General features: G+C 40.4%; 1 protein-coding gene across 1 annotated transcript in view; it reads left to right on the top strand.

Annotated features, from left to right (window-relative positions):
• The first annotated feature begins 3,092 nt into the window (after positions 1-3,092).
• HBP1 (HMG-box transcription factor 1) overlaps positions 3,093-16,552 on the top strand; it is a 35,022-nt gene continuing 21,562 nt past the window's right edge. Inside the window, exons 1-3 of the mRNA XM_081101805.1 lie at positions 3,093-3,137; positions 11,953-12,136; positions 14,289-14,517. Of these exons, the coding sequence (XP_080957931.1) occupies positions 3,123-3,137; positions 11,953-12,136; positions 14,289-14,517 (428 nt within the window). The 5' untranslated portion in view covers positions 3,093-3,122. The remainder of the gene's footprint in view (positions 3,138-11,952; positions 12,137-14,288; positions 14,518-16,552) is intronic.

Raw genomic sequence — 16,552 nt, forward strand, 5'->3', positions numbered from 1 at the left:
ATTGAGCCGGTAACCTAGGCAGCTGCCCTTGACCAGAATCGAACCTGGGACCCTTCAGTCCGCAGGCCAACACTCTATCCCAGCCGTTGGCAAACTACGGCCCGCAGGCCGAATCCGGCCCGTTTGAAATGAATAAAACTAAAAAAAAAAAAAAAAAAAAAAAAAGACCGTACCCTTTGATGTAATGATGTTTACTTTGAATTTATATTAGTTCACACAAACACTCCATCCATGCTTTTGTTCCGGCCCTCCGGTCCAGTTTAAGAACCCATTGTGGCCCTGGAGTCAAAAAGTTTGCCCACCCCTGTTCTATCCACTGAGCCAAACCAGCTAGGGCTGGAGTTTATATTTTCAATTCTAAAGCACAATGAACTTCTACTGAAAAACCTAGAAGAGGAAGAAAATAGGGATATGCACAATTGCATGGACACAGAGTTCTTTTTTGGTTCACGCTCTTAACCTCTGAATAATGATACATTCAAATCCTGTCCTTTTTCCTCAGGGAAAAAATCTGGCATTTTGTTGACCCTCTGAATTATTTTCAAAAAAATGTATGTTTGATTACTATTTGTGAATACAGAAAATAAACCTCTGATCACATGGTCAGAAGGACTATTTTATAAATAATTCACTTTACGAATTCAAACAGGTGTCAATGTAAGATAAATCCAAACCTGTAAGAATGTTCATGTGTTTATTTGAGCCAAACTGATGACAAGTGCTGGGAAGCAAAATCTCAAGGGACTGAGAAAATGCTCCAGAGAATGCATCTTATTTTACATATTACAGTCACAGGAGGAGGCGAGAGAAGGGGGGGGGTCACATGAAATTACTCGCAATTGGTGACAGATTAGGGTGGTGGGAGAAAGCAAAGGAGATGAGTGTGCGGGGGAATCTCTGAAATTGGATAAAAGGTAAGAAAAAAAAAACAAAAACGGCTGGCATGGCTCTATGGTTGAGCATCGACCTATGAACCAGGAGGTCACGGTTCGATTCCCGGTCAGGGCACATGCCTGGGTTGCTGGCTTGATCCCCAGTAAGGAGCATGCAGGAGGCAGCCCCTCAATGATTCTCTGTCATCATTGATGTTTCTATCTATCTCTCCCACTCCCTTCCTCTCTGAAATCAATAAAAATATGTATATTTTTTAAAAGGTAAAATGAATAGACATCTTCTTTTAGATGGGTGGGTATAAAATAGCTAACAGTAAACAATCACCATGAAGGGATTTGTGGTCTCTGCTCTGGTGGTTGTGCTCTGATGGGTGGGAGTTGGGGAGCGGGGGGAAATTAGTCATTCCAAAGGTATATTTTCTGCGTTGTGAAAAGACAATAGAGAGGCTTAGTTAAGGTAAAGATTGACCTTTATCAGTTAAGATGTGGGTCTAGGACATGCCTACCTTCCAAGACCTGCTTTTTGCTAGAAAGTTTTAATAACCATGCTATGTGGTTACTTTAGATCTCGGAGTTTGTAAGGCCTGCCATGCTGGCCTCCCCTGAGCTTGTCAGATTTGTATGTGGCCCTTTTTTTTGGTCCACACAAGGAATCCCTAAAAGAATTTGAAAACGCTTTTCAACATATGAGTGTAATTTTGGGTTTCTTGATTTGTTATGTGGATTTCAGGCAGATCTAAAATGTCAAGAAATCTAATTAATTAATAAAGAAATAATTAGCTATGATTTCAGGTTCTTTTCAAACATTTGACTTTACTGATTTCTTGCTAATGTTGTTTTCCTCCTCTTAAACTTTAAGCATACATACAATGATCTAAAGATATGAAACCTAAAAACGATTAAACACTAAAGGTTCAGAGGGAAAAGGCTTTATAGTGGCTTCATAATGTGAATGGTAAACACATCAATTATACAGTAGCTGTGATGGATAGCCATGTTTGAAGTGCAGGTTACTGTAAAGCAGAGAAGCCATCCTCTGGGAGTCAGAGCATTAGTAATTTAAGGAGGAATTCCTAGTGGAAAGACATTCTTTCAACAATGGGAAGCCATAGGAAGAGGGGGAAATGGTTACCAAAAACTCACCAGAGAAACTTAGATAATGATTTACAAATTATATCAGTTTAAGTCACATGATACCCCTCTGTATTACCGTAACCAATGAGCAAGCTGGTCGATATGGAAAACACCGTTTTGACTTCCCTCAATTTCAAAGCAAACAGTAATCGCCCTCGCCCGCCACCCCTTTTACACCTTTGTAAATTCTCCAGACCCTAAGCTTCTCTCTCAACTCCCAAATCTTGCAGTGCCTGGCATAGAGCCGCAACAAACCTTGGTAGTGTACTAGCACTGAGTTGGCAAAGAAATCTTAAAGTTACTGTCTTGGGAGTGACGAAGTAAGGCTCAGAATAAAGAAAATCTAGTTTTTTCCGCGGGAGCCTAGCACCACCTTTAGTCCCCATTATGACTGGGACCGAGATTTGTGGGTGAGTAGGTCCCCCCTGAGGCCGCACTGCTTCCGCTCGTGTGGAGTCATCTCCTTCCCCTAGCGCTGAAACAATGCCTTGGCCAGCTGCCAAACTTTGAGCAACGAGCCCCTTTGGCTGTTTGCGGCCGGGAACGGGTGCTGCGAGAGGCTAGAGCCGTTCTGAGTGCTAGGACAGGACTAGAGTAAGAGAAGGGGCCAAAGCTTTAAAACACTCCCTTCCTCCGCCTCCTCCCTTTTGTCCCAGACACCAAAACAAACCAGCTGATACACGTGTCCCTATGACTCTTGTTTACTATCAAGACTGCGCTGTACGAGCACCTCTGGGATATGTAGTCCGACCGGTTCCTCCGGAGCGCTGTTTCCCAGAGGTACGAAGCCAAGGCTAAGACTACAAACCCAAAATCCATTTCGGGTGCAAAGTTTGGCGTTGGTCCCCGGAGTCTCCGCAGCAATCCAATCCGAGGCGCTCGTTCTAGTGACTGACATGCCATTTCCTCCAGTAAACACAACACAAAAGTCAATACAAGCCCGCCTCCCGAGACAGGCCAAGGTATCACCCAATGGGAAAACGGAAAGATTGAACGGCAGTTCTGCAGACCAGTAAGAGGGCGAAAGAGCTGGGCGGAGGCTCAACCCCCAGGGGGTTGAGGGGAGGGGGAAGACGAAGCTTGAAAGACTTGGTAATGGCGACGGGTTTGGTAAGTAGGAAAGTTTCGGTTGAGGAGTAAGAGCGGTGGCGGGAGCAGTACGGTACGCCGGGAGGCAGGCGTCAGTCGGAGAGAGGTTACGCGAGCTGCTGGCGGTGTTGTCGCGGCCAGGACCGCCCTCGCCGGGGCTGCCCGCACTCCGCGGCGGGTTTGTTGTCTTCCACTTCGGGAAAGGGTGGGGGTGGGGAAGGGAGGGGCAGGATCCCGAGGGGAGCAGACGGCCGGGCGAGCTCGGGTCCGTGATCCTCGACTTCCAGAGGCTGCCCTCACGGTGGAGACCATGAACCATCCAGTCACTGCCCGTGAAAGACCCACGGGACCTGCGTCCCCCGCGAGCTCACCTGGGCTTCGCGGCCGCGCGGCTCGGGGAGCGGGGTGGGCTCGGGCTCGGGGGCGGGGGCGGGGAAGAGTTGGTGAGGACTTTGCTCCGAGCCAGGTAGCGCGGTGGGCGGCCCGACCGGGTGCGGATACGGGGCGGCCCTGGGCCGGGGAACCGGCCGACGCGGCGCCGGGGCTGCTCAGGAAAGTTTGACTTCAACTCCCCGCGTGTGGGCGGAGGGCCGGAGGTTGGCCCGTGGTGGGGACCGGCGGGGGACGGGGGACCCCAGCGAGGCGCAGCCTCCTTCCGGTGCGGCGGGAGCGCGATCCGAGCTGGGGAGCTCGCGGAGCCGCAGGGCCCCCGGGCTCATTGTTACGCAGTTCGAATGAATGGGCTCCGCGGCGCGTGCGCGGTGGGGCTGAGCGCAGGGGAAAAACAAGCCTCTCGTCCTGGCTGCGGTCACATGATGGGGGAGGGGAGCGGAGCGCGATGAATGGCGAAAGCGGGTGGGGGATGGACTTGGCGTGAACCTGCGGGCGCTGCCTCTGCGCGACCGAGTACCGGGACTTGGCAGGCGATCCCAGTCTCCGCCTTCCAACCCAGGCCGCTGCCCCGGGCCGATTAAAACAACAGAAAAGGAATCCTGGCGACGTCGGCCGCGGGGGCCCGGTTGTTTGCAGCTTGTTTGAACGCCGAACGCTGTCTAGGGGATTTCACTCGCTTCTGTGCATTACATAATATGTAGAGTTCATTCTTAGGAAGTTTTCAGGAAGAATCGTTTTTAAAAGGAGCACTGACAGCTGGGCAGTACTCAAGAGTTTTTAGCTGAGGGGGCCACTGATGGGTAAAAAAGAAAACGGGGGGTGTGTGTTTGTGTTTATAGGAGTAATTGCTAGAGCCCCACCAATAATCCCAGCGAGATGCTGTAGATTTACGTGGCCACCTAAGGAAGCTGTAACAGTTCCAAACTGGTTTTGAAATTATAGTTAACTTTTGAGAATGGAGAGCATTTTAACATTGTGAATACAATGTTTCTATTCTTTAACTATTACTAATCTACATTTATAATGTACTCCTAGAACTTTTGATCTTTGCCCTTTTTTGTTGCTATTTTCTTTTGCTTTACTTCTCTAACCAAGAGTGGTGAAGGGATTAGCCAAAGAACATATGGCCGGAGTGAAGGGGGGGCGGGGGGTGCCAGGCTGGGTGGAGGAGGGCAAAGTGCGGGGAGGATAGGGACATAGTAATAGTGCCAACAATAAAAATAAGGTTAAAAAAAATAAATAAAATGTTGATGCTCAAAAAAAAGAAAGACTGTTAGGATCTTCTGTTCAGTTTCCTTGACTAAGCTACCCAGTTATTGCTGGATTTGCAATATTTGGCAAGTTTTAAGGAAATTTGAATAATATTCAAAAGAATTAAATCCACTCAAGTTTTGAGGTACTTCATACTTTTGAGGAAGCCACTTTACAGCAAAATATTGCTATTTATTCTAACTTGACTAATACATTATTTATAGAATGAAAATTTGATTTCACTTCCTAGTCCATGCCCATTACCTTTTCTTCCTGCCTGGAAAATCCTTCTTCCCCTTTGTTCACTTCTCAAACTTTGTTCATTTCTATATACATATATTAAAAGGTCAGAAGGTTACCTTCTACTGGGATTTCCCTGCACACGTCTCCATAATCTTCCATGCTTCACAGTTGCCTGCCTCTCAGACTTCAAACATCGTACTTTCACTTTAAAGAATGGTCTCCTCCACTGTATTTTCATTTCCTTGGACTCTTGTCACTGTCCAGGTGCTCAGTAGAGGAGGCATATATAGCTTGGGCTTAATGAATGAATAAATTGCTAGGCACTGAAGATTTCCTGGAGGGGAGAATTGCAAGCTGGTGTCTTATATTTGTTTCTGTTTGAAATGAAGATATCAGTATGTTTTTTTCCTATCATAAATTACAAGATACTGCCATGTTAATGAGATGTATTTTGCATATATTTTGAGCATGAAAGTAAATATTTACGTAGAATGAAAATATAAATTACAATAAATTTAAAAACTTTAAAGCTGACACAGATACCTTATATATCACAAAGTTCAGGAAAAATGATATTCTTTGTTAACTGCCTGACGCATCAGTAATATTCTCTTCATATTTTGCATGTACTTTGGTGCTTCAAATAATTTATACTATCATTTTCCATAGAAACTAGAAACATAATTTTCTAATGTAGTTGTGAATTTTTTAGTTATTGATAGTTGCTTAGAAAATACTCTTTCACAAGTTGTCACAGGTAATGTAAACTGTTTTAAGGTTACAATCAAGTTTAGGAAAACAAGTTTCAAATATGAAATTTATATTATTTCAGTTGACAGTCCTCTTTTAAACAGGTTTGTGCATGGCTTCTTATAGTGGTGTATTATGGTTTTCTGTTATCCTCACCAATATCAGCATTTTGTGTCAGATCAGAATTCGTAAGAATTTGTATAGATGTCATTTGGCACTGTCCAGCAAAGGGAAGGAGTCAGTCTGGGTATCAGTGACTGATGAGATACAAGAGTGCATGTGGGATGCAGTATCTTTTATACCTACAGTAATTATGATAGGCAGATAGGTACTGGTCCCATCTATCTATCTACTATATATATATAAAAGCCCAGTGACTGAACCGTGGAATGACCAGAACAACCGGTTGACCAGTCGCTATGACACACACTGACCACCAGGGGGCAGACGCTCAAAACAGGAGCTGCCCCCTGGTGGTCAGTGCACTCCCACAGGGGGAGTGCTGCTCAGCTGACTGGGATGAGTTACTGCTCCTGCAGCGGGAGCAGCCACTGGCAGGCCCAGGGTGAGGTCGAGTGTCTGCACCTATCAAATACCTGAGACCGTCCAGACCCTGGCCTGACCCCACCAGCTGGTGCAGGCCCTCTCAGGTGTGTTCCAGAACAGTGGTCGCCAACCTTTCGGGCCTCACAGACTATCAGTGGTCTGTGGACCACCGGTTGGCGACTGCTGTTCTAGAAAGAGTGCAGGGAGCTGACATAGGTGGATGGCAAGAGAGGACGTGACTGGACCCCCCAGGGAGGCTCTCCTGATGGCTGAGGATCCTGGAGCACAGCTGCCCTGAACATCCTCGATGGTGTCACCAACCTGGCATCACATATCAAGGACATTCATCAAGTGGCTTTGGGGTGCAAAGCTCTCCGCCAGGTTCCTCCAGGACACAGAACACACCTTTACCCAAGACATGACCCCAAAATATCACCTCAGACTAATTTCCTTATTCAGCAGCCACTTAGAGGGCAGGTCCACAGTTGCTGGGCTGAGTGGTGCTCCCACAGCGGGCCAGTCTCTGCAGACCACGCCCCCCCCCCATCAGTGCACGAATCCATGCACCGGGCCTCTAGTTTACAAATAAGAAAACTGAAGCGTAGAGGTTCAATTCTTGAGTCCTATAGGCAGTAAGTGATATTCTATGGTGTATTTTACCCACTCCTGGGTTGTGGTCCCCCTTTTTTCCCTTAGCACAATGGCAAACAAGTTGTAGAAACATTTCTTTGAAATCTTTTGTTTAAAGTTATTATAGAAGAATTGCATTAAGGCCTCCAACTACTTTTGGTGTGGGAAGTTGTACTTAATATAGTTTGTTATAGAGGCTCATTTTATTATTTTTTAAATATATTTTTATTGATTTCAGAGAGAGGAAGGGAAAGAAACATCAATGATGAGAGGATCATTGAAGGGCTGCCTCCTTCACGCCCCCTGCTGGGGATCGAGGCCACAAGCTATGCATGTGCCCTGACCAGGAGTCAAACCCTGACCTGGAGTGCTGAGCCACACCTGCAGGGTTGGAGGATCATTTTAGCTGGAATTATGCAATTCACTTAAAATACCTCCGTTCTCATGCTAGTGATATAAATTCATTGCAAATTACCTTCTCTTCACCCTTTGCTCCAAACAGTTTGAGTTTGGTATAGAGTTCTTCAGGATTAAGGGAAGGCATATAGGAGCTCCTTTCTGTGAAATCCATAGTAAGGATGGAAAGGAAAGGATTCAGGGAAGAATAGGCACTTGAAAGTAGTAGTCTAACTTGTGTTGGTCTATATCTTTTGTCATTTTTCTCATTTCTTTTAAAAAAGAATAAGATCTCATTTAGAGTCTATATAAGATCAGATAAATTATGTGGAAATGCTCTGCAGGGAGTAGGTAGGCATTTAGTAAAACTTACTCCCTTCTTTTTCATTTACTGAGAGTTATTTCATTTTTTAAAAATTGATTTCAGAGAGTAAGGGAGAGGGAGAGAGATAAAAACATCAATGATGAGAGAATCCTTGATCAGCTACCTCCTGCATGCTCTCTACTGGGGATCGAACCGGGAATCGAATCATAACCTGGTTCATAGATCAACACTTAACCACTGAGCCATGCCAGGTGGGCTAGACTTAGTTATCTAGTCCTCGTTTCCTTTCCTCTTACCTTATTTGTGGATATGTACTTCTGAAAGTTTGCTAAACAAAAACAGTAGGGTTTTCCCAATCTCACCCAGTAAAAATTTGTAATACTGAAAATGACATTTCAAAGTACAGCTGCTGGAGAGCTACTCTTCCCTTTTGAGAATCAGTGATCTAATGAATAGATGACATGTGAATCCTATAATACCAAAGCAGTATGCAAAAGTATGAATGAACAATAGGACTAGCTCTACCAGGAAATATTTGAAAGTGGAGCTTGTTTATCAGAATGAATGTCTAATTGGTGTGTATGTGAGGGAGTATTTTTGAATATGGACTTTTTAGATATTCCTTTACTGTTTCAAGGGCTTGCTTCCCCCAAATAATTTGACAAAAATAATGAGAGCCCAAAACTTACATTTGCGTTCGTGTATTTAATTACCACACGAGGTCTGTGAGATAAGTAGAGGTACTGCAAACCTAAGGTTAAGTGACCTACCTAAGGTGACAAAACCTAAAAGAGTGAAACTCAAGTCTGTTGATTAAGTCTAGGCTCCCAGTTACTATATAGGAGGTTTACAGTAGGAAAACCTCCATTATTCAAGATCAACTTTTGATAGCCCGTAACCATGAGGTACAAACACATAGAACTCAAATTCCGCAAGTATTTATTTGGGTCCTTTTATTATTTGTAGGTAGCTCTGCTTTGAAATTAATTTTTTTTCAACTATAAGGAATAGTGTGATGGGATATTGGTAGATAACTAAGGCTGGGTGCTAAAGAAATGATAGTTGCAAGGAGGTAGTATTAATGTATTATATATACATGGTGAATGGTGGACACTGCAGGACCTGCAGATAGGAGAAAATCTATCTGGGGAGAATGAGAAAATCAGAGAGCTCTGCAGAGCGAGGGGGAAGGCAGACAAACTGCAACACTGCTCTGTGGACTCCAAGAACAGCACTGTTTTATACAGTTAAGGATAGCTCTAAGGAAATATGTATGTGTAGGACAACATCTGAATTTCATTATAAAGGTAAAAGGAGGAAATTTTCAAGTTTAAGATTAAAGGTGGGGCTGACTTAGATCACATCTGTATGTAAAGAACTCATAGAATGACTAGTTCTTCTCATGCCTTAGGCATTAGTAAGTAAGGAATCTGAAACTACCAATTACCTTTTTTTTAAAAAAAACTTCTATTGATTTCAGAGATGAAGGGAGAGAGAGAAACATCAATGATGAGGAGAGAGAATCATTGATCAGCTGCCTCCTGCATGCCCCTCACTGGGGATTGAGCCCACAACCCCAGCGTGTGCCCTTGACTGGAATTGAACCCGGGAACCTTCAGTCTGCAGGCTGACACTATCCACTGAGCCAGACCAGCTAGGGCTAAAACAATATTTTTAAAGAAGGAAGTCATTTCACATTATTTTCACTCGCTTTGTTTCAGTTCATCCTTACAACTACTCTAAGGGGAAAGTTGGGCAGGTCCCATTAACCCTATTTTACATATGAAGATACCGAGTTATTGAGAAGCTCATTCACTTAGGTTGTATTTAGTAAGTGCTCAAGCTGGAATCAAAACCCATGTTTTCTTACACCTAACCCAGTGCCCTTTTCACTACTCCATAGTACATCAGACAGTTGATATTGAGTAAGGCTCTAAAGCAATGCCCAGGATATGGGTCATTTGTGAGGCATGCAGGCTGAAAGCATCCAAAATAGCATATTAGAAAATAAAGGTAATATGAAGTTTGGTTATATATGTCAAGAACCTTAGGAAGATTGTTAGTTGCCAGCCACCAATTAATCTGTCTGTAGGAATCTAAAGAAATAAGCAGATGTAAGCAGAAACTTAAAAAAAAAAAAAGTAAATGAAATGTTATTTAAAAGAGTGAAGAAACTGGGAACAACATGTTCAGTAATAGGAATAAGTACATGGTGAGTGATGTATGTTATTTATTAAAAATAGATGTTTGAAAAAAGATGATACAAGAAAATGCTTATGAACTTGTGTTAAGGAAAAGTATATGAAGAAAAATTTGATCTTAGGTCTCTGCTTGTAAAAGATAAGTCAGATAATACACCAACGTTTTAACAGTATCTAAATCTGGTTTGTGGAATTGGAAGTAATTATTTTATTTTACTTTTTAAAAAAATGCTTTTAAATTTTTGCCAAGATGATTGCTTGTAGTCAGAAAAAAATATTTCATAATTTAAAAGATTATGAAAAAGCCTTTGTAGAAAATATTTGTCAGTATTGCCAGTGATTTTTGGTGAGTATGTCATGACTTAGAAAACTCTGATCTAAATATTAAACATTTAAACATCTTTTCACATCACTTTTTCATTAGCTGGGTTGGGGTAGTTTTATTGACTTTTAACAGCAATGTATTTTATTTATTTTGAGGGGAAAAATTTTTTTGTGTATTTTGCATTAGCTCAGAACTTTTTTAAAGAAAAGATTTGGAGTAGAACCTGAGAAATCAGGAAATCTTCCTGCTACTGTCACTCATCTTAAAAAACTAATTTGATCATGTCCAAAGGTTACTCTCATAACAAAATTTAGTTGGTGGACTTCCTTGAGAAATTATTTAGGTGTGTTATCCTGTATTATTTTCTTCCTTGTAATGATTTTGTGGCCTTGAGATGAAGGTAGATTTACTATGAATTTAGCTAAATCTCACAAGATTAGCATTCATTTTTTTAGAAATAATAGCCTATTCAGAAGGGCAGGTATCTTTTATTATGGGTAGGTCCCAAATTCACATTAAGAAGACATAAGAACTTATTTGTTTGTTTAACCCTCACCAAGGATATTTTTTCCATTGATTTTTTTAAAGAGAGTGGAAGAGAGGGGGAGAGACAGATAGAGAAATATTAATGTGAGAGAGACACATCGATTGGTTGCCTCTCCCGTAGGTGCCCTTGACCGGAATAGAACCCGGGACCCTTCAGTCTGAGGGCGGACACTCTGTCCCCAGAGCCAAACCGGCTAGGGCCGTGGTCGGCAAACTGCGGCTTGCGAGCCACATGCGGCTCTTTAGCCCCTTGAGTGTGGCTCTTCCTAAGCCTTAGGGGTACCCTAATTAAGTTAATAATAATGTACCTACCTATATAGTTTAAGTTTAAAAAATTTGGCTCTCAAAAGAAATTCCAATCGTTGTACTGTTGATATTTGGCTCTGTTGACTAATGAGTTTGCTGACCACTGGTAGGGCAAGAACATTTTTTATGAGACTTAACGATATATGGCCATTTTAAGAAACTCATCTGAAATGTTCTTTTTTTTTTTTTTTAATTTTTTTTATATGTATTTTATTGAGTTTTTACAGAGAGGAAGGGAGAGAGATAGAGAGTTAGAAACATCGATGAGAGAGAAACATCGATCAGCTGCCTCCTGCATATCTCCTACTGGGGATGTGCCTGCAACCCAGGTACATGCCCTTGACCGGAATCGAACCTGGGACCTTTCAGTCCGCAGGCCGACGCTCTATCCACTGAGCCAAACCGGTTTCGGCTGAAATGTTCTTTAGGCAATATAATTTTAAGTATGTTAAACTTGTTTACTTTTAGAAGATGAGGAAAAAATAATGAATACAGTAAATAGAGAAATTAAAATAGAATCTTTAAAATAAAAAAGTTCTTCTAGTCTTTGAATTTAAGTGAGGAGTTTGTTAATTTTATTTTACATTTGAAGATACAAGTTTAAAAAAGGTTTTGCTGGTCTCAATATTGGTATCTGAAAGAGATACTTGATGAAAAAACTGCTTTTATTCTTTGGAAGAAAGGACTTTTATACATTCAATATATTATTAATCCTTTGGGATTTGGGTATAATTTCGTGCTAACTACATGGATGTATGGCAAGATATCATGGAGTCATGTTGACCTAAAGGATTTGATAGTGATACAAATAGCAATGTATAGATTAAGTTAAAGATACATGTGATGTCTCTGATTGATTTTCTATTTATATAATTTCCATATCACGATTTGACATTTTTTCCTTGCATTATTTTTATTTTGAAGTCGGAGCACCATAACATGGTGTGGGAAGTGAAGACAAATCAGATGCCTAATGCAGTACAGAAACTCCTGTTGGTAATGGATAAGAGAGCTTCAGGAATGAATGACTCATTGGAGTTGCTGCAGTGTAATGAAAATTTGCCATCCTCACCCGGCTATAACTCCTGTGATGAACACATGGAGCTTGGTAAACAAAATTAAAAAGTTTTTAGGGATGTCATGGAAATTTAGATTAATTTTCATGTTTTAACCTACCTGGAACTGCTAAAAAGTATGTGAAATTTTGTACATTAGTTTTCAATGTTAAATATTACTTAAAACCAACATACATGTGAGCTATTTATGGTTATCATAGAGACTAATTTACAAATTACTATACTAACCTGCTTTGCTTTGTGGGTAAAAATTGGGCTGTTGAACACCTTAGGAAATCCCTGCTCTGTGGCTTTTCAAAAAGTATTTTAAAGCATCCCCACAAGCTCAGTAAATTATGCTTGGCCGCTCTTCATGGCTGGTTTGTTAGTATGATGGGGACAGTACAGAGGATCCTTGAAGCTTGAGGGTCTGATATTTGTGGTTATTAGTACTGCTGAGCTATTGAAAGGTATGTGACCTGTAGAAATGTGCAGGTTTGTTGAGGTATGATTTTGAATTGTATTGTTTTGAAGTGTTGAAGAGTAAACAGCTAATGAGTAACCTTGGCTTGCTGCCAGCTTTTCAGCTTGGCTTTGTCTACATATTAAACTACATTTAATATGTAGTTTTCCTTAATATTCACAAAAACCCCAAGAAGATGTGATTATTCTCATTTTACAAAAGATGAAATAGAGGAGATTATATGCTGGAATGCTGTGGGAATTTGGAGATTCTGAAGGTCTTGGGATATAACCAGTTTGAATACCAAGAGTTTAATTGAGTAGTGGTTACTGTTGAGCAAAGACCATTATAATCAGGTAATTGATTCTCTACCATCACATTTTATTTATTTTTTAAAGATTTTTAATTTATTTTTAGAGAGAGAGGAAAGGAGAGGGAGAGGGAGACAGAAAAATCGATCTGAGTGACAAACACCGATGTGAAAGGAAACATCAGTCTGCTGCTTCCTGCATATCCCCTACTGGGGATGGAGCCTGCAGTCAGGGCATGTGCCCTGACCAGGAATCACACCTGCGACCTTTCTGTGTGTGGACCAACGCTCTAACCATTGAGAAACACTGTCCAGGGCAAAAATTAACTCTTTATAGTAAAAAAGAAGTGATGGTCAAAGAAGGATGTTGGTAATGAGGAAAGGGAAGTGGCTATACCAGAATGAGAATTATAGGGTGGGGTTATCTCAAATTGATATGATATTTTGGCTGCTTCTAAATAAGTTATTTCAGTTTTAGTAGACTATCTGGGGTATTTGCCTGGATAGGAGCTTATGTGTAGAAACATTTTATAGTGACAGTTTAGGAAAACTTCCAAGACTAGAAGAGTTTCATGACATATATTAAAGGGAACCAATAGATCTATGGAGTGTGTAGGTGTGTATTTCATAGACACTTTCTAAGGCCTGCACGATGCTTTTTCTCCATATAGTACATTTTTTACTGAATATTTTAGAATTACATATTTTTTAGAATTTTGAATAATGTTCATAGCCTTGGTGTGTACATGAGTATTACTTGGGTAGTATTTCTAGTCTTCTTTCTTAGGGAGTAAAAGTACCATGAAGTACCTTTGGGGAACACATTTACACATTTACAGGAAAAATAACCAATAAATATTACTGAGTTCAGAATTTCTCAGTAAAAAAAATAAATTGGCCTATATAAAATTAAATAAGTAGTACCTAAAAATTTATATGGTTTTTGTCTTTAAAAATTATTTTCACTATTGCAGTGATCTTGTATAACAGATTAATAAAAGTATGTGAACAATAAGTACATATATACACACATAAAATGCCTTTTTCCTCAATGTGTTCATATAAAAATGTCTCAATAGTATATAGATTAGTCCTCAGTGAAGTATAAAAAATTGAAGGGAAAAATCAGGAAGCACAAACCTTGTTTTTCCAATCTATGAACAGTTGTAATTACATGTTTAGGTAGTGAAGTTATTAGTACATTTACATTCATTGGATTCACTTTTCTATTAAGCCCTGTTGACCCTTAATGTACTTGGTGGCATTTTTAAAAATTGAAACTTGTTTCATACAAAAACCCCCCACATTTTGAACTTATACTTTCCCTCACAAAATTAATTAGTTAAATTTGAGGACTTCTCTTCCAATTGTAACTATAGTATTGCCCGGTATTAGTACTTTCCTTTTTATAATTTTGAGTGTGTGTTTGCAGATGACCTTCCTGAACTTCAGGCTGTTCAAAGTGATCCTACCCAATCTGCCATATACCAGCTAAATTCAGATGTTTCACATCAAGAATATCCGAGACCATCTTGGAACCAAAATACCTCAGACATATCAGAAAGTACTTACCGTGAAAATGAGGTGGATTGGCTAACAGAATTAGCAAATATCGCCACCAGTCCACAAAGTCCACTTATGCAGTGCTCATTTTACAACAGGTAAGAATGCTGTATTTGTATTGAAAACCTCTATCATTACAAATGTGGCCATTATTTTTTTCTAGTATTAAAAGTAATGCTATTGATCATTTAATGAATGGTTTGCTTAAGTTAGGATTTAAGTAAAGTCATTAGAATTAAGCTTCTTGTCTTATAAAGATCAAAGAGCTATTTTACTCAGTAATATTTTACACTCTGAGAATTAGATAAAAGTGATACGAAAACAGCAGAGTGAAGAATATTTGCAAGTGTTTCAAAGGCACCAGAAAATAAATCAGACCAGGAAATACTTTTATTATGCTATATTTCTACTTATTGGAATGAAAATTGTAGTTGTCCAAAGAACTGTAATTATAATAAACACTAGAGGCCCGGTGCACGAATTCCTGCATGGGAGGGGTATGGCCAGCCTGCCCTTATCGGGCGGCTGGGGGGAGGGGCCAAGGCAGTTGGCCAGCCGGCCCTGCCCTCTGGTCAAACTCCCAGTCGAGGGGACAATTTGCATATTGGCTTTTATTATATAGCTTTATATTTTAAAGCTTTTATCAATCTTGAGTTCAGTTTCCTTTTTGTTGAGGTTTATTTTCTTCTAGGGTATGTGGCCTTATGTGATTTATCTGTTTTCTAATAATAAAATTAGCTAATCTTAAAATCTTCAACTTATAAAAGTAGGCTCCCAATTGGTGAAAACCACTGTTTCATATACTCAGATTAGGATTTAAGAAAATGTGTTATTGTACTATGGAAGCTTTCAAGCAATATTCCTAGAGAGACCCTAAGTGGATAATATTTTATTAATTATCTCAAAAATCATAAAATTATTTAAAAAGACATAAACAATAAATTAGATTATAGAGGGGAGAAATGCCCAAATTTGCACTCATGTGGGTGGATAGACCACAGTTCATATTAGGTGATTTAGAAATAACTCAATTTTGGTAAATGCTCTTAAGTTAGTATAATTATTGCTAAAGAATAAACTTTGTAGGTGTGAAACCTGTTTTTTTTTACAACTCATTAAATTATACTGCTTTCCTTCTATTCATCAGGATGCTAGTCTTGATTAGAGCAAATTCATTTTAACTTTGGTTTAATTCCATTAAAATTTCCAGAAGAAAGAAAACTTGCCTTTTAAAGTATTACTTCTCTTATAGTCTCAGTTTTTATTATAGTCTTATTAGTCAAAAAGCTAAAAATTCTTTTACATATAAAAAACAAACCCTGATTTTACTATTGGACATTATTTTTCCCCTATTTCTAGTTTAAAGTTAATACTTTTCATTTTTTACCACAAATTCATGAAGATTAATAATATAGTTCATGGGAAGCTGAGTAAACCCTTCAGAAGAAAATCAGTGTAAATAAAAGTATAAGTAAAGGAGTATCTCCCTGAAGATGTGAATTTATTCTCTGCAGCATTTCTATGCCTCCTTTCTTCCTAGGGAACAAGACCAAGAGTTATGCTCTGCTGTCTTGCCTGCCTTCTAACAGACAGTGGCAACTTCTTACAGAGTGTTAAACTATGTTAGTTATTGAGCTTTTGATGTCTGAAGTCATAACTGTACAGTATCAAGGGGTTGAGGACAGGTAAAGTTTATATTGTTCCTGATAGAAAGACGGATGAAGAGACCAGTGGTATTAGGATTTTAGACATGTTTAGCCTGTTAATTTTTACAGAACATCCAGGCCATTCTACATTTTAGAACACTGCATTGTTACTTAAGTGGTTAAACAAAAGAATTAATGAAACTTATATTCTTTTACTAGAGGCCCAATGCACGAATTTGTGCACCAGTGGGGTCCCTTGGCCTGCGGGATTGGGCCGAAACTAGCTCTCTGACATCCTCGAAGGGGTCCTGGATTGAGAGAGGGCACAGACCAGGCCGAGGGACCCCACCAGTGCATGATCGGGGCCAGGGAGGGATGCTGGAGGTTGGCCAACTGGGGAGGGACCACAGGAAGGCTCCAGGGTGTGTCCAGCCTGTCTCACTCAGTCCCGATTGGCCAGACCCCAGCAGCAAGCTAATCTACCAGT

This window comes from Myotis nattereri (genome assembly GCF_964212035.1).
Source record: "Myotis nattereri genome assembly, chromosome: 11".
NCBI lineage: Eukaryota > Metazoa > Chordata > Mammalia > Chiroptera > Vespertilionidae > Myotis > Myotis nattereri.